At 33.3% G+C, this 27913-nt stretch overlaps 2 protein-coding genes and 1 long non-coding RNA gene across 3 annotated transcripts; 1 reads left to right on the plus strand and 2 right to left on the minus strand.

Moving 5' to 3' along the window:
* Positions 1-221: 221 nt before the first annotated feature.
* On the minus strand, positions 222-3278 carry LOC122307970 (E3 ubiquitin-protein ligase RMA1H1-like). The gene is made up of 2 exons (XM_043121104.1): positions 3125-3278; positions 222-1206 (listed from the first exon to the last, which is right to left on the minus strand). Exon 2 carries the CDS (start codon positions 1165-1167, stop codon positions 421-423), a length of 747 nt encoding a protein of 248 aa, XP_042977038.1. The 5' UTR covers positions 1168-1206; positions 3125-3278; the 3' UTR covers positions 222-420.
* A 4806-nt stretch (positions 3279-8084) lies between these two features.
* Positions 8085-9899, minus strand: LOC122308172. The gene is made up of 3 exons (XR_006241942.1): positions 9838-9899; positions 9196-9231; positions 8085-8340 (listed from the first exon to the last, which is right to left on the minus strand). It is a non-coding gene; the product is annotated as an uncharacterized LOC122308172 (long non-coding RNA).
* Positions 9900-16397: 6498 nt separating this feature from the next.
* On the plus strand, positions 16398-17465 carry LOC122306322. The gene has a single exon (XM_043118754.1). The coding sequence runs from the start codon at positions 16398-16400 to the stop codon at positions 17463-17465; it is 1068 nt and encodes a 355-aa protein (XP_042974688.1).
* Positions 17466-27913: the final 10448 nt, after the last annotated feature.

Here is a 27913-nt window from a genome sequence, read left to right on the forward strand (position 1 = left end):
TACGATCCGAATTATAAACAATGTAGTCATGAATGTTGTGTTGAATCCGCCGCTGAGCCACGTTTCTTCTACAGAATAGCCTTTAATTTCGACTCAGAAGATAACTCCAAAGACAATAAAAGCCGACCAAGAAATATAGAAGATCAGCATCACCAAAATGAGAAAACTAATGCGCCACGAACTCCACAAGTGAGAAACGTAACGCGATTACAGCTATTATATTTTAAATTTCAAGTTCTACATAAATAACATTAATTTAAAGTAGTGCTCACAAAAGTATTGTAAAAAGATTCTTCTCTTACATATAGCCGTAGTTGTGAAAAATAATAATAATTACATACAATCACAGCCCTGGAAATTAAATATCCATCATCTCGAAAACTCATAATCTTTTTAACGGTGTACAATAGGAACAGAGATTCAGAACGAAAGAAGACACAAGATGGAGAAACAGAAGAGGAAAAAACAGATTCTGTTGAGCGACTTAGAAGCCTGCATTACACGCCGTCTGACTCTTGGACTGCTGCTCCCTGAAAGATGGTATGAATTTGGATATGTATATACATTTGTTAGGGTGTTTTTAAACACCCTTGCATACACCATTTCTCCAAACACACCTGCATCGGCTGGGCTGAGCATCGAAATAGTATTGTAATGGCCTGAGTTGGGGTGGTATTGTTGTGCTTGATACGAATAATTTTCCTGGGAAAATTGCTGAGCTTGGTATGTGCCAGTTGATCTTGGTGTGTCAAACCCACTGGGAGGACCAAGAGGTCTTCGAGGTATGACTATCCCAAGACTAGGGGCTTTGCCTTTAGAACGTTTTGTAGTTTGGCCCTTGCCATAGAGTGGGACTAGGGATGTTTGGGAAATCTCAGCTTTGCATACAGGGCATTGTTGCTGTTGCTGCTGTTGGTCTTCACAACATTCGCTCTGGAAATGAAGCCATTTGTAAATGCAGGGCCAGCAGTACAGGTGACCACAGAGTGTCACCACTGGATCTTGCACAGTCTCTAGACAGATGTTGCAATCAAAGCCATCCGAGGTATTATTTTCAGCATATGCGAGTGCATCAGAGACAGACTTCCACTTCTCGAGGGAAGGCTTATCCTCTCCAAATGAGTCATTTTGAGACAAGGCCTCCTCAAAGTACTGCTCTGGAGCCATTTATCTGTCTATGAATATGTTTTCCTTTGATTTCTAAATCTGAGAACAAAAGGAAAAAGAAAAACACGGTTAGTAAGGATGCAAAGAGACAGAGAGCTTGACACGAGATATAGCTCAGCAGCCAAACACAACTCAGACAGGCCAAAGGGAAAAAAGAAACATAGGATTCCATTCACCCAAAGGGCAAATTAGAATAAATAATAAATAACCAGGGTCCCTCTTTAATAATCGAAGTAGACTTTTACATGTGACGATAAGTGGCATAGTATTAGCGATTGAGACATAAATAATTATCGCCGCTGGTCCTTCTAGAAACCCATTTCATATTTGCTATTTCTATTCCAATCTCATTCCTATGTCAGCATATAAATCATAAAAGATATTAAACAACTTCAGGAAATTGAATCGAAATTACTTTCTAGAAAGATTCAGACTTGATTCAGTAAAACTTTAAATCCGAAATATAAAAGTATTTGGATTATTAAAAAACCATATCCAGAAGCCCGATGCAGTGTTAATCAACTTCTAAAAACATCAAAATATCCCAACACCATCACAAAACAGAAGAACAAAAAATCATCTTCTTCTTATGTTCTTTTCTGTGGTAAATTAAGAACATGGCAATTGTTGGCAGGTAGGAAATGGGTGAACAAAAGCTCATCTTACATCTTCACGAAAGCTTCCCACATAAAACTAAATTGCTTAACATCTAACTGCTTACCCCAATTCAAGTTTCAAAGGCCTGAGATCTTTAACACCTTGTCTATCCCTAATAAAGATCTGGTTTTTAAGGTGACTCAGAAAGAGAGGGATAACCAACATAATCATCGACGTTTTAACATCTATCTCAGAACGAATTAGCAAAGCAGGCAACATAAAAACTCAAGATTATATTATGTTTCAAACATCTTCCATTATAATCATGTGTTTAAAAGTAATAACCTTAGACAATCAATAGAAAATATAATATTAATAGGATAAGATCCAAAACTCCTTAACTATGCACTAAAAAGAAAGACAAATAGCTTCCTGATGACCCAATTAAGAATACAAGGCATAAGGATTAGATTTGAATCCCGCTTAATTATTTTGCGAAGCAAATAGATCCTCAAGAAGCGAATCATAAACTTCAAAAAGTGCCTTATCTCGATGCCCATAATTTTTATTCAGAATTAAGGAGACAGATGACACAAACAACATGGAACCAACATAAAAGCATCAAACTCCCATCGATGAAATACAATAAGGAAGAGCCGACCCACAAATAAAAATGAGTTTTAACAGTTCTAAAACTGCATCTAAACTCTCCTTGGAAATAGACAATAGGGTAAGCAACATTCGTCTTCAAGCAGACACGAGCTTCGAGCAAGCTGTTTTTGTTTTTTTTTTAAAAGAACGGTATTTGATCGAGATGGATGAAAAAGGCAGAAATTTCACCCATTTTTTAAGTCAAATGAGCTCCTTAAAAGCATCGACAATAAAACGAAAGATTCAAGTAAGAGACAGAGGAAGCAGAAAACGACACAGACCCAGGTAGCGAATTCTGGGTTCCTTTTGCCAAACCCAATAAAAACCCAGGTCCCTTTTGCTTAAACCGAATCTATACAAATTTCCAGGGAAATGAAAAGTCGCAGTCTACTAAATTTCGCGTCTTAAGAGACTGATTTTTCTCTTTTTGTTTTTTATTGTCTTTCAAGAGCCTGCTTGTTGGAGTCTATTATAACAGACAAGCAAGCAAGTTGGAGTCTTTGATCTCCGACCAAATATTTCTTCAGAAGAGTTTCCATCGAAACAGAGATAGAGAGAGCCATCTCAAAGGATTCCAGAGACGGATCCGAGCTCGTTAGACCCTTGTAACATACATACACTGATGCACAGACACAGACGTGCGTATATGTTTGTACTGTGAGACTCTTACGCAAAGATGGAAGAGAGAGAAAGAGATTGGGAAACGTACCAAAAAGATGAGAGATTGATTTTTTCAGATGTGTCAGTAGCTTGTTGGCAATGGCGAATCGGAGACGGAGAGAGAGTCGAGATGTTGGCAGTGGCGAAAGGCTGAATGAGAGGACGGAATAACGAACGGGTTGGAGGCTTTTATAATTGAGAGAATAGTATTTTGTCGTCAGAGATTAGAATACTAACGTGTCACATCAGTAAAGAGGATTCCTTTTTTTTTGTAACCAAACATATCATATCATTTTACTGAAAAAGATATTTTAAATAAATAATTTAATTTTTTTTTTATATTTTAAAATAAAAAGAATATTTTAATAATATTTTTAATTTTTATTTTATCCCATTCCGTTTCAACTCATTTTCTACATTTTTTCTAAAAAGGAGGCGTGGTCTGACATATGAAATAACCCTAAAGAAAGTAATATGAAATAACCCTAAAGAAAAAGTTATATTCTCACCTCATTTGCGTAAGATACAAAGAAAAATGAAATAAACCTCAAACAAAGAGTATACTCTCGCCTCGGATTTAGGTTGTGTTTAGATGGTAAATAAAATATTAAAAAATAATAATAAAATATTAAATAATAATAAATAATAAAATAAAATAATAAAAAAATATAAAAAATAATGATAAAATAATAAATAGTAGTAAATACTTTACCGCTCAAACCAGTCCTTAAACTAATTTAATTTTATAGACATTTAAAATTATTTCATCCATCTCCTCCAAATATCATAAATACAATATTTTTCAATTTAAAATATTTAATTTTTCATCTAATTATTACTTCTCTTTTAATATTATAATTTTTTTATTCAATTTCTTCTTTCACATTTCTCAAATCTATAAAAAATATTAATTCAAACTATTTCATAATTATTTATAAATTATCTTATTATTATTTATAAATTTCTCATATCATTAATATAACGAAACGAAATCATAAATAATAAAATTTAATTTATAAAATTTAAATTTTAAAATTTATGTTTCGGTAGCAATTTATTAAAAATATTCTAGGCACAAACTTTTTAAAAAAATCTCAAAATGAAAATAGTGTCAGGTCACATGCTCAATGATTATGCCAATAAAATTTAAAGTCGGGTTTTATTTTTAAGTTTTGTTATATATAATTATTTTTATATATTTTTTATTAATTTAATTGATTAAAATATATTTTTTATATTAAAAAAATAATATAGATAATTATATTAATAAAGTATATAAAATATACGTAAAAATGATTATATATAAAAATTTTATTTACTTTTTTATGGGATGCCATTAGATTGTGTTAATGCTAACATGGGTAATGATGTTTTGAATTTGTTTGCACCGTGTTCGTTTTTTCAATTATTTTTATTTCATCTTATTATTTTAATTTTTACATAAGATAAAATAAATAATTTAATTTTTTTAAATATTAAAAAAATAATATTTTAAAATATTTTTATCTTATCTTATTGTAAAAATAATGGAAACTTCTTGGAGCTTCCTTCAGTCATCTTCTTCTGTATTCTCACGATACCAAACGATGGCAAATCCATGTTTTCAGTAAAAATAAAAAAATAATAAAATAATAAAAAGATAAAAATAACAAAGATCTTCTAGAAGCGTCGGAAAACACATGATTCTTAGAATTATTGCCAAATGGAGCGGTGGGTCGGGGCTCATATGCATGGTGGAAAAATGATCAGATGGCGAGCGTGCCAAATCAACAAGCCAGTGCGTGGTGGCTGTGGGTTGGTGAGCTATGCCAGAATTTTTTTTATTCTTAATTAACGCTATAAAATATGGATCTTTTTTATGTGTTATTTTCTTTCTCCGCCCAAGGCATATATGCTGGAGCTAGCCAATGAAATTTGCAACCGGTAAGATGATTTTTTTTATTAATATATAATATAAATAATAAAAATTTATTTTTTAATTTTTCTTAAATTTTGAGATAAGTGATGATTTAATAGGGCATTAAAATAAATATTTTGAGTTCGAGTCATGGTTCTACACTCTATTTCATTTAATGAATAATGTTAGATATAATTATAAATTATACAAGCTAGTGTTTTACATTTGAAAAAGAGTGAAATCTATTATTAAAAAATAAATTTTTTCATGTAAATCTCAAATTTATTTACATTTTTAAAAATAATATGCGACACTTACGCAATATATAACTAAAAATAACATTTCTCTAATATAAATAATAAAAGAATAATTCTATATATCACATATTACTTAATGAAATAAAAGTGTAATGATAATATATTAGATAAAATTTTTCAAATAAAAATATATATCTTCGTATCGGTTTAAATTTTTGTGATAAACATAGTTTACTTTAGGGAATTATTGTTCTGAAATGTAAAATAATAAAAATAAATAAATAAATAAAAAAGGGAATGAAAGTATAGGATGATTTCGTATGTAGATGAGAATTAATAATTAGTGTGTTAAATATGAATTTTGCACTTACCGTACGTGTTGATGGAGGCGAAGCATGCATGCAGCTCATCTTGATTTAAATATCTAAATTTTAAATTATTAAATTTATATTAACTTAAAATTTTATTACATGTGAGATTTATAATCTTTTTTAATTCAATACATCTTTATACGTGAAATTCATAATTTTTTTTAATTTTTTATAAATATTATTAAATTCATCTTAACATTTACACATATTGAAACTCATTTTCGATAGATCCTACATAATTCACTCTATTTATTACATTCATTAATATTCATAAAGTACTCAGTTTAACTCACTTCAACTCAACATCTAAATGCAATTTAAGAGTGACTTTACAACCACACATGAGATATTCCGACTGCCATCTTGTCAAGTGTAAATTTTTTTCTCATATATTTTTTAATATTTTTTAAAAATAAAAAAATTAAAATATTATTAAAAACACTACTTTAATTACTATGTAAATATAAAAAATAAAAAATAAAATTTTGCACTTTGTGGGAGTAGGATTTCTAATCAGCCAAATGGCCGAAATTTCTTTCTCCCCATCCCAATCAATCAGAATTTGGAAATAATTAATGTTAGATGGTTACAGCAGCCTAGAGATCTCCATTCTCCCAGCGAGGACGGACCAAACTCGACTAAATTAATTTAGTACTTCTAGAATCAGTCAATGAACGACAAACGCAAGATAAATTGTAGTGCTTCTAGACTCAGTCAAAAACGATTAACGCAAGATAATTAATTGTAGTACTTCTAGAATCAGTCCAAAACGACAAACGCACGATAACTGGTTTTAGTACTTTGGATTTTTCTTAGCAAATAATAAGTTAATTATGTAAAACTGAACAAATTAATTTGCGTCGCGTTTTTCGATCATATCCGGCTAGTTTAGTTTCAAATTCCAGGCCCTTCTGTCGCTCTGCTCTCAACCTCTCATAAAATTTTCAAATGCTTCTTGCAAATCATTCCTTTTTTATCTACCTTTTCATCTTTCCTTATTTTCCTTCTTTCTTTAATTTTTTTTCTTTAAGATTGGAAAGATAAATCTACATTCCTTTAACATTTCTTATGAAATACAAGCAGCATAATAAGCTTCTTAGGCCTATCATTAAAAATATAGTGGCAAATCATCGGATCACCCCTTCCGATAACTTCTCCTATTATCAAATCTTTCAGATTTGACTTTTATGGCTGATTTCAAAATCTATAAAAGTAGATTTAGATTATAATTTGTCATTTTCTGTAGAAATCTAAGATGAAGACAGTAAATGAAAAGTGTTTTTCGTATCTCTCTTAAACGTACACCGAGGTGTATATATATACATAGCTGATAACAGAAAGCATGCGGTTAGGCTCTTCATCAAGTATTCAAAAATTAAACATTTGTTTGCATGAGATAAAATAGCTGAAGCTTAACTACTTCAACGTAACTACTTGATCACAGGATCGCATATCCGACTCCTACGTGATAGGAATGACTTTAGCAGGGCTCAAGTCTGGTAAGAGTTCTTCAATACGCCCCCTCAATTGCAGGGGAAGATCTCGGACGCTAAGATTGGAACTTAACAACTTAAACCGAGAAGCTGCCAATGGTTTGGTGAGGAGGTCAGCGAGCTGATCTTGGCTGGAGATTAGACGAACTTGAAGCTTGTTAGTTGCGACAAGATTACGCACGAAATGATAGTCTATTTCAATGTGTTTGGTTCGTGCGTGAAACACAGGGTTGGCACTCAGATAGGTTGCGCCAATGTTATCACACCAGAGCACGGGTGGAGTGTCCAAATGAAGACCAAGTTCGTGTATAAGAGATTGCAGCCATTGGAGTTCAGCAGCAGCATCGGCAAGGGCTTTGTACTCTGCCTCAGTGCTACTTCGGGCCACTGTACTTTGTTGCTTACATCGCCACGAGACTAAATTGTTGCCGAGAAAGATGCAGTAAGATCCCACAGACCGTCAATTATCACGATCACCTGCCCAGTTGGCATCCGAAAAGGCTTGAAACTGAGTTGAAGAGTTACGTGAAATAAGGAGTCCATGTGAAACTGTGTGTTTTAAAAATCTGAGAATTCTTTTTACATGCTGCCAATGTGTTATTTTCGGTTGATGCATAAATTTGCTAACCCGATGAACTGAATAAGCAATATCAGGACGCGTGAATGACAAATACTGTAACCCTCCAACTGTCACAACCCCACCCTAACAAGAGCGAGACCGTGATCCCGTACTTGTTCTTTTTTTTTTTCCTATTATAACAGTAAATTTAGTTCTAAATGAATGCTCATATTGTTATTATTATTATTATTATTATTATTATTATTATTTATTATTATTTTTTTAAAGATAATGCGTGACGATTCGAACGCATCATGCATAAATTCTAATTTCTAACTGAAATAAACATCTAATAGACATACCTTTATATTCCTTTACAAAGGACTCTCAGAGTCCGTCATCCATTTATTTAAGATAACTACTTTAAACAAAAAAAGACTCAATCCCTTTAGTCATTACAAAAGAAAACTAACTTAAAGCATGAGGGTTTCCATTACCCCACTATGTACCTTATACCCGAAGGTATCTTGTCTAGAAGTTAACTCAATAAAATATCCCCATGTGGGGTCCATTATTAAAACATAAGAAACATATATCATCATAGAAGAAACCAAACTACCCAGGGACTACTAAACATCGGCCTCTCCCTCCTCAGAAATACTCAGCTCCTCAGTAGATTCATCTGTACCTGGACGTTTAAAACATAAACACAAAGTGAGTTTAATACTCAGTAAGTAGTACACCATGTTGTTAACTTAATAAGCATATAGTACTTTCTTTTGAAAACATGCATCCATAAACCAATACTAATTTTGACAATACTTCCATACATATACTTTCTTTATAACATCATGCATACACTTACTTCTTACTATCATGCATATACTCACTTCATACTTTCAAGCAAAATCTTTATTTCTTATTTTCATACATACTTATATCTCATATCTTCATGCATACACTTCATTTAATCTTTCACTTTCTTGTGGCCAACACACTATTACGCCCCGTGTGTTGGGGTTAGCGGTCCTGTTGGACCTGGATTCCACCCGTGGCCACAGGTTAGGAACCCCTTTCTGTCAGGGAGCAGCACTGGGTGCACTGCCAGTACTACTTACCCAGCATTGCAATCTGCCCATTTCTTTGATATCATTTCCTCTCATGTGGCCATTACATACTTTCATACATTAATTCATTTATTTTCTTTCTTTGAAATCAACATTTTCCATATCTTCCTTAGTCCGATGAATATGCTTTTATTTTGGAAAATAACATTTTATGTCATGCTTACATATAAATAAAATCTTAGTTATTTTAAGAAGCATGTATAAAAAAATTTCATGACTTAGGATCTACATGCATGCATTACCATATACACATACAATCAATTATAATCGATAGGATACTTAACAGGGGCTACCAAGAAAGGCTTGTACATAATATAAACCCATTTATTCTTTAATTAGAAGAACATTTGGAAAGAGATAGAGATATATTCTTCCATAAGAGAACTTGGCGTGGACGCATGGTCATAGCTACTTACCTCGATCCGCTGAAATTCCTTTAACTTTAGAAAATCCTAATCCAATAAATAACAAGTGTGTTAAAACTCATCTAACATCCTTTAGATTCCCTTTTTAACGATGGCTAAAATATTATAAATCTAACGTCGTTTTCTACCCTTAATGTTACTTCAAATAACTACCATCTCGACAAATTCTTACAAGAGTAACATAAGAAGATAATTAATTTAGTTAACATAACATCAAAATAGCTTCATATATGCATTTAATCACTTAAAACAGAGCATAATTATATATATATACAAAACACAACATCAAAACAGCCCTATATATATAATTAATCCCTTAAAATAGAACATATATGTAGATATACAAAACATAACATCAAAACATCCCCATATAAATACTTAATCCCTTAAAACAGAGTATATATGTATATATATAAAATATAACATCAAAACATCCCCATATAAATACTTAATCCCTTAAAACAGAGTATATATATGTATATATATAAAATATAACATCAAAACATTCCCATATAAATACTTAATCCCTTAAAACAGAGCATATATGTAGATATATATAACATAACATCAAAACATAAACTAAACAATTTAGTTAGCTTCGAAAATCACATAAAATCATCTTAAACAATTTACCTTAAGCTCTTAGATTCTTTCAAGAGGTCAAGTGAAGGTCCAAAGCTTAAAGAAAGTGAGAGGATTGATTTCTTGAAGAGGAGAAGAAAAGAGAGAAGTGGAGTTGGCTAGTATGGAAGAGAGATGAAGAAGACTTGTTCTTCATTTGTTAGGTGTAGACCGATGGGTTTGAAAATGAATTTCTTCATCTATTAGGTGTAGACCGATGAGTTTGAAGATGAATTTCTTCATCTATTAGATGTAGACCGATGGGTTTGAAGATGAATTTCTTCATCTATTAGGTGTAGACCGATGGGTTTGAAAATGAATTTCTTCATCTATTAGGTGTAGACCGATGTGTGTGAAAATGAATTTCTTCATTTATTAGGTGTAGACCGATGGGTTTAAAAATGAATTTCTTCATCTATTAGGCCTTAAAAATCATGTACTTAATTTATTTTAACAACCCACATAAAAAGAAAAAATAAAAACACACCCATCTAAAATGAAATAATAAAAATCTTTACATGAACATGTTTAACTTAAGAAATAAAATAAAATGACGTAAAGACTCACGTAGTAAGACTAGGGTATTACACCAACGATGCTTCTATACAAAAATGGATCTTCAAAATCACCTTCATCACTGATTGAGAGATGCGAAGTAGTTGAGATAGGTGTTACACACAGTTTACATTTATCCATTCTTGACCGTTTCAGTAGCTCGACTATATATTTACGCTGAGTTAAGTAAATACCATCAGCAGAGGATAAATCTTCGACGCCCAGAAAGAAAGATAAATTACCCAGATCTTTTACTGCGAATTCCTTGTGTAAAGCAGTGATTACGTGATTGACTAACTGAGTATCGGAGCCTGTAATAATTATGTCATCTACGTAAATGAGAAAGAAGATAATTTGGCATTGAGAGCGATAGATGAATAATGAAGAATCAGCTTTACTATCAACAAAGCCAAGCTTGAACAGAGCATCTGCTAGTCGAGAAAACCATTGCTGAGGAGCTTGACGTAGACCATACAAGGATTTTTTAAGCCGACACAAATAATTAGGGTACTGAGGGTGTTGAAAACCTGGAGGTTGAATCATAAAAACCTCTCCGTGAATGGAACCATGTAAAAATGCATTTTGGATGTCGATCTGCCGAAGACACCAGCCTCTAGAAACAGTAATGGATAGGACAAGGTGAATAGTTGCAGGTTTAATTACGGGACTGTATGTCTCATGAAAATCAACCCCGTGTTGCTGATGATTGCCCTTGGCCACGAGTCGTGCTTTATAGCGTTCAACAGCTCCATCGGCACGCCTTTTGATTTTAAAAATCCACCGGCAACCCACGACATTTGCATGCAGATTAGGAGGAACTAACTCCCACGTTTGATTTTTAAGCAAGGCATCAACCGAAGACTTTAAGAAAGTGATAGTCAAGTGGAGTGTGATAAACAAGTTGATAGGGAGATTTATTCTGTAAGATAGGCGTAGGGAGCCGATTTATCAAATAAACGGCTGTGAGAAAAGCATCTTCCCAGAAATGTTGTGGTAAACTGAAATGGGAGAGGAGTGATAAACCAACCTCAACAATTTGTCGATGGCGGCGTTCAATCGCACCCATTTGTTGATGAGTATGCGGACAAGCAATGCGATGTTGAATACCAGCGGTTTTGAAATGAGTTGTTAATTTGCGAAACTCACCGCCCCAATCTGATTGAAACATTTTTATTTTACGCTCAAAAAGGCGTTCAACATAAGATTGAAATTGGAGGAAAATAGTCTCTACATCATATTTTAACTTGAGTGGAAAGAGCCACAGAAATTTAGTGCAATCATCTAAAAAGGACACATAATAACGGCAACCAGAGTTGGAAATAACTGAGGCTGGCCCCCATACATCACTATATATTAAATCAAGAGGAAACTGTGAGGAATGATGAAGTGAACGAAAAGGAAGAGCACTGCTTTTAGCATGTTGACAATCCGAGCAGACTGGAATTTCTTTATTGGAGAATGGAAGAGTGAAAGTGGAGACAGCTTGTTTGACAACAGGAGTAGACACGTGACCGAGACGTTGATGCCACAAGGTATATGGAGCACGAACTGCCGAGAAACAACGAGGATGGATGGATTGCGTAGAGCTGGAAAAGGAATATAAGCTGTCTTTAAACAACCCGCGATGAAGGAGGCTCCCCGAGTAATCCTTGATATCAAAAAAATTATGATGAAACTCAAAATAAACGTTATTGTCTCTACAGAACTGTTGGACAGAAACAAGATTTTTTTGAATGTCAGGAACAAGGAGAACTTGATTTAATATGAAAGGTTTGGCAGAAGTAGAAATGGAAGAAGAACCAATTTTCAAAATTTGCAAACCTGCACCATTGCCTACATGAATTTGATCAGGACCATCATAATGTTCACTCCTTAGATTGAGGTTGGTGATGTCGTTGGTAAGGTGATGGGTGGCACCGGTGTCAGGGTGCCAAGCAGGTTCAGATGGGAAGGAGCTAGAGGCAACCAAAGCCAGGGGATTGCGCTGATCAGAATCGGCAGAGTATGTAATGTCAAACCTGTGAAAGCACTTTTTGGCTGAGTGTCCCGATTTACCACATACTTGACAAATCACAGCATCACGAGGGGAGGAACCACGACCAGAAGAAGGATAGTGTTGAAAATTTCCACGAAAGCCTCGCCCCCTGCCGCGTGAGCCATTACGACCACGGGAAAAATTTTGTGGAGACTGTCGAGTAGCAACATTGACAGATGCATGTTGCAACGGTTGATTATGATGAGAGCAACAAGACTTGGTAGTGAGAAGAAGAAAATAAACTTCCTCTAGCGTAATAGGGTCTTTGCGAGCTGAAATGGTAGTAACGAAAGGGTCATAATCATGACCGAGACCAGCAAGGAGATAGGTGACGATTTCGTCACATGTAAGGGAGTGCCCAGCAATGGCCAATTCATCAGCGTAGCGTTTAATTTGCATGAAATAATCACTAGAAGAAAGAGCACATTTATGTGCATTGGCAAGGTCAGTACGTAATTGAATGGTACGTGCTCATGATTGAGATGAGAAGGAAGTTTCAAGGGCTTGCCAAACACTGGCAAATGTGGTGTGGGAAACAATTTGAACCAGAATGGTTTCGGTAATGGTGGAGAAAAGAACGGCAAGAACAATGGCATCTTGCCGGAGCCAGTGGTCATAGAGGGGATTAGAAATAAGAGAATTGGCAGTGGAGTCTGGGTTAGTAACAGTAACGGTTGGAGAGGGAATGAGGGTGGTGCCATCAAGATAACCGAAGAGACCCTGGCCACGGAAGAAAGGAATGAGTTGAGCTTTCTAGATATGGTAATTCTCACGGGACAGTTTGGTGACATTAATGGTTGGTGGGGTGATAAGAGAAGGAGTAACAGAGGAAGAGTGGTTGGACATAGTGGAAGAAGGAGAGGATATGGAAGGACGTTGGTCAAACGGCTGAAGCTGATACCATGTAGAAATCTAAGATGAAGACAGTAAATGAAAAGTGTTTTTCGTATCTCTCTTAAACGTACACCGAGGTGTATATATATATACATAGCTGATAACAGAAAGCATGCGGTTAGACTCTTCATCAAGTATTCAAAAATTAAACATTTGTTTGCATGAGATAAAATAGCTGAAGCTTAACTACTTCAACGTAACTACTTGATCACAGGATCGCATATCCGACTCCTACGTGATAGGAATGACTTTAGCAGGGCTCGAGTCTGGTAAGAGTTCTTCAATATTTTCATATTTATCTTTCTGCTTTTACTGTTGTTTCCTTTTGTTTAGTTAAATAATAATAATAAAAATTTTAGACGTTTTGTCCATAGAGATTAAGTCCTTTCCTCATTTGGAGGCAGCGGCGGACTTACATGTATATAAGGGGGGACCATGGCCCCTCAAAAGTTTTTGAATAATCAAAATATACCCTAGTTTTTAATCATAATTTTATAAATATAAAAAATTCCTCTCCCCCCCCCCCCCCAAAAAAAAATTTATAATCTCCATATGTTTTACAAAATTTTAATGTATTTAGAAATGTCTCTTTGATTTTTTTCCTATAATCTTAGAATCTTGTATAATTTTTATATGTTATTTATTTTCAAGAGTGTAGTCGACTCACCAAAATTAAATTAAAATTAAGTTTATGAGAAATAATAAACTTATTAATATGGATCCCAAAGTTTTTTGTTATATAATACTATGCTTCTTAATATAAAATCTAAAATAAAAATACAAGAAAAATCATTTCAAATTAGTAATCTATATGGAAAATAGTTGAAATGTTTTATTCTCTAGACTTCATTGAGTAAGAAAAAACTTATTTAAGGTCTATATTATAATATTATATACTTAATATGACACGAAAATATCTATACTTTATATGAAACTTAATAAACTAACTTATATACTAGAATGAAAGACAACATTCACAAAGATCACTTGATAGTTTATATGAAACAAATAAATTTTAAATATTTCAATGTTTCAATATAAAAATAATAAAGAATGAATATTATTTTATGAAATATTATTGTCAAAAATTTGAAACATATATTAAGATGTTATATTTTTATAATTTTATTTCTACGTGTACATTACAAATTATCAAGATCTAATTTTATATATACGCTTTTAAGAGTTTTGAATTTGAATGCATCGCACACTAGAAAATTTGGTCTCCTAAAAAAAATTGCTAGTTCTGCCACGGTTTAGAGTGTTAGGGTATGAGTATCTATTTTGGGCATAGTGCTATCTCTTAAACTGCTTGTCTGTAGAGATATAATAGTAGTTGAGGCCATACCGATCACAAAGAAATTTTGTGTAATAATGAAGCTCCAAATGTAACAGTTGATTATAACACTACGAGAAAAGCGAAAATTTGTTATCGATTAATTATGACAAGAATGAATATTTGTGACTAAAACAAACACATTTTAGCAAAAAGTAATCATTTTTTCATAAAATAACTAGCTACAAATAAGTAGATTTGTTGTAGTGTGATCTGAAAATTTTCTTAAAAATATATTTGGTCATAGTTGTAACTTTTCTCCTCATACAAAAAAAAAAAGGAATCCCAGCCACCATACTTTAGAAATTAATGGAGTAAAAATTATGATGGCCTTACAAAATCATGGGGTATAAATAATTTGTGCATCAGTGCATGAACTATTGAACTTAGACATGACGTACAAGTCACCCATTTCTTTAATTACGTCCCACATTAATTATATGGAGGCAAAATTTTCACACAATTTTTATATATGCATGTAGTCTTGTAGTTCAAATAAAACTTAACTTAGGGTATATTTAAATATTAAGAGTATTTAAATCATCCGGAAATAATAATAAAATAATAATTAATTATTTATAAATAAAAACGAAGTAATTTGAGATCATCGAGCCCCCGAACACAACCAGGTTAGACCACTTGGAAATCAAAAGCTGATCAAGGAATGAAAGAGTTTGGTACGACCAGTAGTACTAGAAGTAGTTGGAGAGATAAATTGTGGGTTTTATTTTTTATTTTTTAAATTTGACTGCTGCCCAAATTTGAATACCTTTATAAATATTCTTCTAGATATAATTTGCAGAAACGCCGCTTGTTAAATGTTCTCTCTCTCTCTTTTTAAGTGTGGTTGGGTGTTGAGAATACATTATTAATACTTTTTAATATATTTTATTATTAATTAATTTATTATTATTTTTTATCTATTTTTTATTATTATTTATTATTTATTATTTTATTATTACTTTTCACTTATTTTTTTATTATTATTCATAACATATCTCAAATACTTCTCAATATCTAAACCCACCACGAAATTATAACTTCACTTGCTGCTCATCAAATAATAAATATCGATCCATAAAAAAACATCGTGCACGTTTTAAATTGTGAGAATTAGCAAGCAAAAGATGCATGCATATTGCGTGGCATAGCTGGTCAAAAAGCTGGGATGCTTGGAGCTATGATCACATATATATATATATATATTTATAAAACTGATGAAATGAGTTGGAAAACAAAAAATAAAAAATAAAAAGCATGTAGAAAATTAGCAGCTTTATACATAATTACGGACGCATGATATGATTTGAAAAATTTTAGTACGTACTGCCAGATCAATCGATGTATGGGGATCGAAGAAGAAGAATTGTGAAAGGGCACGCTGCAGCTTGGCGCTTGCGTACAATACAGGTATTGTAAATAATGTAAATTGTAAAATTTTCATTTTATTTTATTTTATTTTCTGTTAGTCCGTTTAATAAAGCAGGTACATGTAAGTATATTTGTGTCTTAAACCAATTAAGTCAGTTAGTTGGTTTAATAGTCTTTAACCTTGGGTTAAGTTTTTACTCAATGTATAAATACTTAACCCAACGCATGTACAGTTTCAAATTAATGAAATAAATTCTTTTCGTCTTCTCCAGTGCTCTGTTTTCTGAGAACTTGAGTTGAAATCGTCACATGGTATCAGTCGCTTATTAGGATTAGGGTTTCTTTGATTTTCCCTTCCCTTTCTTCATTTCCGCTACACAAATGGCTGAATCCTCTGTTTCTTCCAACACAGATGATTCCAGTCCATTTCAACTTCAAAATGGAGATTCTCCTGGTTCGATTCTCGTCTCAAATCTCCTTACCGGCGACAACTACAATAGTTGGCGTCGTTCCATGGAAATGGCTTTAAAAGCTAAAAATAAGCTTGGTTTCGTTAATGGCTCCATCATCCAACCACACGAAACTGATTCAACCTATTCTAAGTGGGATCGTTGTAATAGCATGGTGTTATTGTGGATTCTCAACTCTGTTTCTTGTGAAATTGGAGAAATCGTCGTTTACGCACTCACTGCGAAGGATATGTGGGATGAACTCAATAATCAGTTCTCTCAAGGGAATGAACCGAGGATATTTCAACTCCAGAAGGAACTTTCATCTCTATCTCAAGATCAAACTTCAGTAAGTGTCTATTACCGAAAGTTTAAATGCCTTTGGGATGAGTTGATCAATTATGATCAAATACCTCATTGTACTTGTGGAGCTTATAAGAGTTGCAAGTGTGATGCTACTCGTTTGTTTCTTGCATATCAACAACGGCAGCATGTGATTAGTTTCCTTATGGCACTAAATGATGATTTTACACATGTTAGGGGTCAGATTTTGTTGCTAGAACCCCTACCATCCATTACCAAAGTGTTCTCTTTAATTATACAAGAAGAGAAACAAAAGGAGGTTAGTTCCATGGGGAGAATAGGATTTGAACCTAACGTGGCCTTCATGAATAAGAGGATTGAAAGTTCTAAACCTAATTCTGGAAAACAGTTTAGAAAGGAAAAACTGTTGTGTACTCATTGTGGAATGACGAACCATACAGTGGATAAGTGTTACAAATTGCATAGATATCCTCCGAATTTTAGGTCAAGAGGGAAGGTTTCTTCAGCCAATCAAGTACTGGTCCAACCTGAGAGTACACCTTTTGACTCTAATTGCATGTCTTTCTCTCAAGATGAATATCAGCAACTATTGGCATTAATTAGACCACAAGCAACTGATTCTTCTCATCATCAAGCCGCCAATATCATTTCTGAAATTCCTTTCTCATCTGTTTAAGGTAAACCACTTTTACCATCCATTTTTTCAATTAACAGTGAGAAATTACCATCCTTTTCTAGCACCTGGATCATTGATACAGGTGCTACTGATCATATAATTCATTCTACACAATTTTTTACTACTATAACAAAAGCTTTGAATACTTTTGTTAAATTCCCAAATGGAACAAATGTTGCAGTATCGTACTGTTCAATTATCAGAAAGCTTGACATTGAAAGATGTTTTATGTGTGCCTAGTTTTACATATAATCTTCTTTCAGTGACAAAGCTTACTTCTGATCAGAATTGTTGTTTCATTTTTATGCCTGAGATTTGTTACATACAGGGGCTTATCCCATGGAAGATGATTGGGAAGGGTAGCAAGCTTGCTGGACTCTACATTCTACAACAGTCTTCAGTCAGTGCAGCTATTGGTTCACCTCATTCTTCTCGAGTAAATTCTTTTCATAATTCCACTTATCATTTGTGGCATAGTCGATTAGGGCATCCATCTCTTTCTAGGCTACTTGTGCTTTCTAAAGTAATTCCTGATATGTCTTTAAATAAATGTACACATGATTACCATTGTACAATTTGTCCTTTAGCAAAGCAAAATAGGTTGAAATTTCCTGTTCATTCTTACAAACCTTCTTCCATTTTTCATTTGATTCATTGTGATATATGGGGTCCTTTTTCAGTACCCACTCATGATGGTTTCAAATATTTCCTTATAATTGTTGATGATCATTCTAGGTTCACTTAGGTTTATTTGATGAAATCCAAATCTGAGGTTAAACATATCCTCACAGCCTTTTACAATCTGGTACTTACACAATTTCAGCAAAAAATAAAATGTGTAAGAACCGATAATGGATTGGAATTTCAGATGAGAGATTTCTATAATTCCAAAGGAATTTTTCATCAAACTTCTTGTGTTGAAACCCCTCAACAAAATTCTATTGTTGAGAGGAAACATCAACACCTCTTAAATGTAGCAAGATCTCTAAAATTCCAATCCAATGTTCCCTTAAATTTTTGGGGAGAATGTATCTTAACAGCAACACATATTATCAATCATATTCCTTCTTAGATTCTAAACAACAATTCACCACGTCAAATTCTTTTTGCTGCTTATCCTTCCTACAATCATTTCAAAGTTTTTGGATGTTTGTGTTATGCTTCCACGTTGAGTAATAATCGATCTAAGTTCTCTACTAGAGCTAGACAATGTATATTTGTTGGTTATCCTTTCGGAACAAAAGGGTATAAGTTGTATGATTTGCAGTCTCATACATTTTTTGTTTCAAGGGATGTTGTGTTTCATGAAACTATATTCCTTTTTCAGGTTTCATTTTCTTCTCCATCATCTTCTTTGCCATCTCAGTTGGTTTTACCCAATCCTATCACAGAATGTACACCCGAGATAGATATTTCATCCAGTTCAGATTCTATTCCTTCTGTGCCTTCCATTCCTTTGCATGATATAAATCAGTTTCCTCCTCTTCGAAAGTCAACCAGAATGCATAAAACTCCCAACTATTTGCAACAATATCATTGCAATCTAGCATCTTCAGCAGTTTCTACTTCTCCCACATCGTCTCCTACTTCAACTGATACAATTTCAGGTAATAAATACAACATTTCTGAATTTTTATCTTACAAGCATTTGTCTCCAATTCATAAAGCCTTTAGCATTGCCATTTCATCTCATCAAGAGCCTGGATTTTACCATCAAGCCGTAAAGCATTCTCATTTGAGAGATGCAATGACCCTTGAACTAAATGCCTTAGAGTCCAATCATACCTGGACACTAATTAATCTCCCACCAAATAAATATTCCATAGGTTGCAAGTGGGTTTATAAAACTAAATTCAATGCTGATGGTTCTATTGAGAGGCATAAGGCTAGATTAGTTGCTAAAGGGTATACTCAAAGGGAAGGCCTAGACTACTTAGAAACCTTTTCTCCTGTTGCGAAGATGGTGACATTGAAAGTTTTCTTATCCCTGGCAGCAATTTATGATTGGTCTTTGGTGCATTTAGATGTGAACAATGCCTTTTTATATGGTGAATTGGATGAGACAGTTTATATGAAACCTCCACCGGATTATCTTAAGAAGGGGGACACAAGGGTTTGTAAATTGTAGAAATCCTTGTACGGATTGAAACAAGTTTTTAGGCAGTGGAATTCTAAGTTCACTACAGCTCTACTTGATTTAGGTTTTGTACAATCTAAATCAGATTATTCTTTGTTTACTAAGAAAACAAATGAATTTTTTGTTGCACTTTTGGTGTATGTCGATGACATTCTCTTGGCAAGTAGTGATTTTTCTGCTGTTCAGCAGACAAAAGATGCTTTAAGTTCTTATTTTAAACTGAAGGATTTAGGTCTTGTGAAATATTTCTTGGGAATGGAGATTGCAAGATCCAAGAAAGGGATCTTTGCTTGTCAGAGGAAGTATGCCTTAGAACTGATTTCTGATATAGGATTATTGGCTGCCAAACCATCATATTTTCCCATGGATTCTCATTGCAAGTTATCCAAATCAAATGGTGATTTATTTGAAGATGTAACTGCCTATAGAAGACTTATAGGCAGGTTGCTATATCTTACTCATACTAGGCCAGATATCACCTATTCTGTGCACTACTTGAGTCAGTTTTTAGATGCTCCGAGGGTGCCTCACATGCAAGCTGTACTTAGGATTGTTAAATACATCAAATTGGCACCTGGTCAGGGATTGTTTTTATCAGCTAGTTCTCAAATCCATTTGAAGGCTTTTGCTGATTCCGATTGGGCAAGTTGCCCTGATATAAGGAGATCTATTTCTGGTTTTTGTATATTTCTTGGAGAATCATTAATTTCTTGGAAATCCAAGAAACAAACCACTATTTCTCGATCCTCTGCAGAGGCTGAATATAGGTCCATGGCCTATACAGTTTGTGAGTTGACTTGGCTAAGATCTTTACTTAATGATTTTGGTCAAAATCATTCTCCACCTTCTCTATTATTTTGTGACAATTAAGCTGCCCTACATATTGCTGCTAATCCTGTTTTCCATGAGAGAATAAAGCATATAGAGTTGGATTGTCATTTAATCATAGAAAAGATACAAGCTGGACTACTCAAGACTCTACATGTTACCTCATCCCATCAGCTTGCCGATTTGTTCGCCAAGCCTCTCGGATCTGCTCCATTTTATTCATTGCTGTCCAAGCTGAATGTTCACAATATATATCATTCATCTTGAGGGGGACTATTGTAAATAATGTAAATTGTAAAATTTTCATTTCATTTTATTTTGTTTTCTGTTAGTCTGTTTAATAAAGCAGGTACATGTAATTACATTTGTGTCTTAAACCAATTAAGTCGGTTAGTTGGTTTAATAGTCTTTAACCTTGGGTTAAGTTTTTACTCAATGTATAAATACTTAACCCAACGCATGTACAGTTTCAGATTAATGAAATAAATTCTTCTCGTCTTCTCCAATGCTCTCTTTTCTGAGAACTTGAGTTGAAATTGTCACAATAGGAAGATCAGAAAGAAATCGTACGTGCGCATGGTGCCAGAAATTGGGGGCAGCTAGCAAGCTAATTGCATCATTCAGGACTCTAGCTAGCTACTTAGTTATTATTTTGATCATGAAAGATATTAACTATCTGATCATGGGTTAATTATCATAATTCGATCCGTTAGTTGGAGGTTAGGATTTCTATTCTACGAAACTAAGGCCTGATTTCTTTTTGGGAAAATGAATACCGCATGCTTCTTGTTAATTAGAAAAATTACAGAATTTCTCTTTCAACATAAGAGCCCGAATAGATCGAGGAACCTTTTCTATCCAATATTGAAAACCTTGTTTATCTGTAGCTAACTTAACTAGTTGATGAGTCACTTCATTACATTCTCTGTGAACAAATTTAGCAGACCACTCATTTTTTAACTTGAAGACCTCTTTGACATCTTCCACTATCTATGCATAGCAAGCCATATTAGTCTCCGCATTTTGTATCTGTTTTGCAAACAAGGCCATGTTGAAGTCTTCTACATATCTGAACCCAAGTCCTAATCTATATTTTGAGACCTCTAAATAACTCCATCTTCTCCAATGTATGCCTTTTTCCTTTAGATTTAAGCCTCATCAAAATCTTGCTATTGAAGCTGTCACCTCTTTACACAGATTTTTTGGCAACTTAAAAACAGACCTAATATAGGTTGGAATCGCCTGCAACACTGCTTTAATGAGAACTTCCTTTCCAGCTTTTGATAAAAAATTATTCTTCCAACTTTGAAATTTTGCTCCTTTCTCTTTAATCTCCCTAAATGTTTTGTATTTTTATTTTCTGACCATAGCAGGGAGAGCCAAGTATTTTTCATAGCTTCCACAAACCACCCCTCCAAATTCCTTATCTATATACTTTTTAAAGCTTTCTGTTGTATTGGTACTAAAGAAAATGAAAGTTTTCTATCTATTTAGAGCTTGACCTGATGATCTTTCGTATGCTGCAATAGGGATTGAACTTTCTGCCATTCAGATTTAACTGCTTTGCAAAATTTAACACTGTCATATGCAAACAATAAGTGATTTACTCGTGGCCCACCTTTCGCAATACCCCTTTAATTTCCTTCCTACTTTCTACCTAATTATATATTGATGGAAAGTTGAATCTACTAGACCTCATTAATATAACGAAGGTTGATATGCATTGATATTTTGGGTTGAGTTACTACTCCATAAGCTAGACTGGTTCTTCTGGGTAGCATATTTCCAAATCAAATTGAAGTTAAAAACTTTTCTATAATATGCAGTTCTCTATTTTCGTGGTTTTGGGGAAAAAAAATGTTGCATGATCAAGAGCATACTCTGTGCAGTTCACAACTCGTTCAATAATCCCGGCCACTTATTTTGAGTTCGAACAATATTTCAGTGCATCTTTGTTTTGATACGATGAATTATTACATGAGTTCTTCCGTTTAGATTGTGAACATGATCTCGCCATGTCGGATTCTTTTTGGCTTGTATATATAATTAATATATATATATATATATATGTAATACACTATTAAGTAGGGTGATGATCGAGTGGTGACCGTTTAATGAGGGCGCATGTATGCAGGTAGGACCAAGATCACGAAAAGACAGAGAGATTTCCTCCAAACAATGTTTTGTTGATGTTGGCAGGAGCAGGACTTTTGTGGATGGGATGGGCAGGGTTCAATGGTACTGGAGATCCTTACGCAGCCAACGTTGACTCCTCCATGGCAGTCATTAACACAAACATATGCGCAACTAGCCTTTTAGTCTGGACGTGGCTCGATGTCATCTTCTTTAAGAAACCCTCAGTAATTGGAGCAGTTCAGGGTATGATCACCGGACTCGTTTGGATCACACCTGGTGCAGGTGATAACTCATGACTACGTACCTCGCGCAGTTAATTATTCATGCTAAATATAATTTACTTGATTTAATTTAGTGTCACTTCATTACTGGGTATACACTTCTCACATGGAAACTACTCAGAAAGTTGACTTTTCTGAAATTACTTATACGTGTCTCAATTTATATATATAACGATATTTACGGTCTTGTAACGTGAAATTTAAATAAAAAACAACACGGGCACTCTATAAACTATCTGTCGCGGAGTTCTCATTTTAGTAAGAGATCACCACCATTTGGTGCTAAATATTAAATCATTGACGGCAGATCATCATGATCAGCAAGTCAACCAAAACTTAGGAGGATTTCTTTTTATCAAACCCAGTTCTCGGTACTTTAAAAAGAGTATGTGAATGTCATTTATTTTTATATAAATATTATATTTACTCACTTTTCTCAAACAGAGTATCCGGTACTTTTGCAACTATATGACTATAAATATTATTTTTCTTTCAATTTTACTTAACTACGTACCCTTCATTTTAATTAAAGTAGTAAACTAATTATAAACCTATTATAAGCTTATCATTTTGCTTGTGAAATAATATATATATATATACACACACACACACAAACACGAGTATTGTTGGGGACTATTAATTAGGAATGGAATGGACTCCACCTGAATAAAAGTTCTGATCGTGAGACAAAAACATATTGTATAGTTGACCATGATCGTTTCTTCTCTCATCCTCGATCCTAGAAAGTAAAAATAGAGTTGATCAGTTTGTATTAAACATAATTAGTTGAAAATTTTTCCTAAATCCTGTGTAAGTAAGCTATATATATATATATATATAGTGTTGAATCACGTAAATTTAAATTTTTGATGTTGCTTTCTAATTATAAATTAGTTTCTTTATTTTATCAACTATAGCTACACATCTCCACCATGATCATCACCATTTACTTATCGTCGACCATTGAGTCCGAAAATGGCATCAACAAGTATGGTGCTATAGTTTTGTTAATCCAAACTAAGGAGATCGATCACATAGATTAACAGCTTTGATGGCCTAGTAATTAATCGTTTTCATGAGTTAGTACAATAGCTAGGCAATCATCAATCCATAAACATGTTTATCATATAATACATGTGCTCATAATAATTAACTGTTCTCAGAGCCAACCGTTTAAACCTAGCTGCAGCCATGTACGAGTAACAAATTTCATGTCTTAAAGCCAATATGATCAGACCCCTGATCAGCTCGAATATGAAGAAACTAGAAAAGATGTTCCAGATATGATTTTTAATATTGAATCCAACTCGATCTTTTCGGAATGTGAACTAGGAGAAGGTGTTCCTAGCTATATATAATTCTTACATATTGAATCCTTGTTTGTTCCAGAAGGAATCCAATCCAACCAAACAAATGGGAAGCAGATTGAAATATTGGTGAAACTGTTGTTGCAGCCACAATATTAAATGGGACTAAAAAATGTTCTTGAAGAGTAATGTTATTTTCCAAACCTTGCAAACTCCTGAAGTGCCAAGACGCATGAGTACTTAACATTTATCATATAATAAGTGCAACGTCTAATCTGACAAGATCTAGAATGAAAGACAACATGCATTTTCCACTCCCTAATTCTTGGTCTAGTTGGTATAATGAATACTAAATTTCAACATATTGTAAAAAACTGAGACTAATTAAATGATGTGAAGCGTGAATTTTGGTCTTGAAATGTCAAAAACCGATCAGGACCCTCGTGTAAATGAAGTAAATAAAACAGCTGGCTCCAATTTGTGTTGCTTTGGAGTCAACAATATTGAAGAAACATTAGGAGATCAATGCCAAATGCCAATCAAGTTGATACTTATTTACTTCCATACTAAATTTGTAAATGGACAAAAGAAGCTGGTCATGGACATGAAAATTATGCTGTTTCTTTTGAAGATAAACAAGAAATTTTATTTTGGAAGATATTGGTGGGTGATCAACTAGTAGGTGCATGCACGCATTTAGGCTATGACTAAGTCACTAAATTGCTTATTCAAAAGGAAGATCATGACGATGTTTGTGGGGTCAATATTACTACTAATGAAATGGGATTACTCCTCCTTGTAGAGGTGAAGTTAGAAAATAAATGGTAAAATGATGCTCTTTAATAATTTTGGGAGGAAAAAATAGAAAGAGATGCAAAGGAAAAGAGTGATACAGTTAGCTCCAAAGTTGGAAAAAAAGGACACGATCGATGATGATGATATTTCCCAAGTTTATGCTTAAGGCCAGATGCTAAGGGTACGTATATTATTGATTAATCTATGAGGAAGAAGAATTGCATAAGGGCACGTTTCTTGATGCGTGGGAAGAAAAAAGATGCATGCAAGTAGTGGGAGCAAGCTAGGCATGACAACATCTCATGAAATGAAGCAGCATGTTTTGTGTAGGACTTCGCTTAGTGCTTATTATTTGAATAAAACATATAATTAAGACGAGAGAGATATACTTTTTACCCAAAAAAAAAAAAACTTGCATCCAGTTAAAATTATGAGTAATGTTACATACAGTCGTGAAGTGTGTAAAAGCTGCATAATTTTTTTGAAAAATAGTGAGGTTCACTAATAAAAATTTAATTTTAATTTTTTAACGTAGGTTCCATAATTACTTTTTTTTTTTAAAGAAATTATATAATGCTTGCACGTTCCACAATTACAAATATCATTTCTCATTTGTAGAAACTCACGCACTACCATGAGCAACAAACCGTTTGCTGGAGTTGTTGGGGCTCACGTTTTTTGTGAGGTACTACGAGCAAAGAGGCAACTTAGAAAAAGTGCAAGCGACTAATGAAGTGATAAAATTAACAGGCGGAAGTATAACGAATAGAGATCGATATCGTAATTTGAGAATAATAAAATCAATCATCTTGATAAAATACTACGAAAATAAAATTTAATAGACTAATATAATCCATGCTAAATAATAATTTACTTCAGAACTTGTTAAGAGAATGAGATACTATGGCTTAACCACTAACCAAGATCAAAGATCATGCAGCTTGAAAGAAAACTAGATATGATTATAGATTTTATCAAAGTAATTAAGGCAAAAATTGTTTAAACAAATATAAATTAACTAGTTAAATCTATAACATCTTCTTATCATGTTAAACTTTTAAAAGAAGTGGTAATTTTATATGGTATTAAAATAAATCGATCTTGAATTTGAATCTCGACTACATTTTTTAGATAAGTAATGATTTCACAAAACGAAATCATTTATTTATTTATTTATCTATTTGTTGCTAGGGTTTCAGTGTGAATGAAAGGGTTATATATATATATATATATTCTAGTAGTGTACGTGCACGTAAGCCATGATATACACGTATTTCTAAGAAGAAAAGTAGAAAGTACAAAATCCAATTTCAAAGAGGATAGGCAAATTTCTAAACACGAACATCATGATAATAATGGCAGGAGAACAGAGAAGTCAATGACTTTGATAACTCTATGGGAATGGAGATATGTATGGGGTTCGTATCATGAGAGACGAGAGGTTTGGTATCCATCTTAACCAATGTAAGACTTTGATAAATGATTAGGCAAACAGAAACATATAAACAAGAATATCTTTTGACATTTATATTTAATTTAAACGTACTGGATCGATGGTATCATTCGATCTTTAGGAACAATACATACTTATCATTAATATTATAATTGGGTACGTACCTATTTATATGTGCACGCCTGAATTAATTGTGCAAACTCTAAAAACCAATTATCTCAGTACTGCCAAAGGCCTATGGCCTAATTGGCATAACACTCAAGCCTCTAAAATAGAAGTATGGAATTCGAAATCCCCCTTCTCCAAATGTATCAAAAAAATTATCTCAATAGTTTTTGGGACGTTTTCATGAGTAGCGCCAACATGTTTGATATAATGAAAGAATTTATATGAAGAGTTTGAGCAATATATTTGTTTTTTCAATTGACCAAACTCTTATCAAATTAAAGGAAATGCGATCCCTAAATATTTGTGAAGTCTAAGCCACGATCGCCTCAAATACATGTGAGGCGTTTTGATTTTAAATAAATACGCCAAATTACAAAATGGACTTAGTGGGGAAACTATCATGAAAAGTCTTAGCTGCCACAATTGCCTATATATTAATTAAGGGTAGGTTTGGAACATGGGATGAGATATAAAATTATTATCTAATCTCATTTTATCTCTTCTTATTTTATTTTTAAACATAATTAAAATACAACTTTCAAATTAAAAAAAATCAAATCTTTTTAAATCCTCAAATAAAAATAATATTATAAAATTATATTCTTAAAATATTTTAATTTTATAATATTTTTTATTCAACTTTTTCTCTCTCTTTTTTTAAAATCTAAAAAATACTCAACTTAGACTATCTAATCATTAGTATTTATAATCTATCTTATTATTATTCATAAAATTTTTATCTCATTTCACTTTTTAAACCTATCTTAAATCTTAAGCCATCCGGGTGATACGTCAAATAGATAGGCGCGTGAGTTATAAATGTTGCTCACGTGCCGTCGTACCTGGTCTGCACGTCTAAACACACTACCCACCCGCAAAGATCCATTGAACCCATCAGCCTTAGATCTTTTAGATCCGACCACAAGCATGAACCATTACGTACACAATTTCTCTTTTTATTTTCTTGCCTTGTGTTAATTGTAACTAGATTTTTGTAACCATTTAGTCGTAAAAGTCATTCCACAATGCTACTAATTAATAAACAGTATGAATCATGATGCTTGAATATCAAAACCGTAAAAAGGCTCAAATAAATTTAGAAAGAAATGGACCTCCTCGGATTAACGCATCAGATCCCATTAATGTTAATATAAATGACCAAACATTGCTGTTTCAATCCGAAAGCTAGCTGCTCTCTAGCTTCTCGTGGTTAAATTGAACTTAGTTCTTGTTTTGTCTTCTTTGAAAAAAAAAATAAAAAATAGAAAAGAAAAATACAACATTCACAAAATGATTTAAAATAAATAAATTTATAAACTGACGTAATTTTATGTAATATACAT

The sequence above is a fragment of the Carya illinoinensis genome, chromosome 4 (assembly GCF_018687715.1).
Source record: "Carya illinoinensis cultivar Pawnee chromosome 4, C.illinoinensisPawnee_v1, whole genome shotgun sequence".
NCBI lineage: Eukaryota > Viridiplantae > Streptophyta > Magnoliopsida > Fagales > Juglandaceae > Carya > Carya illinoinensis.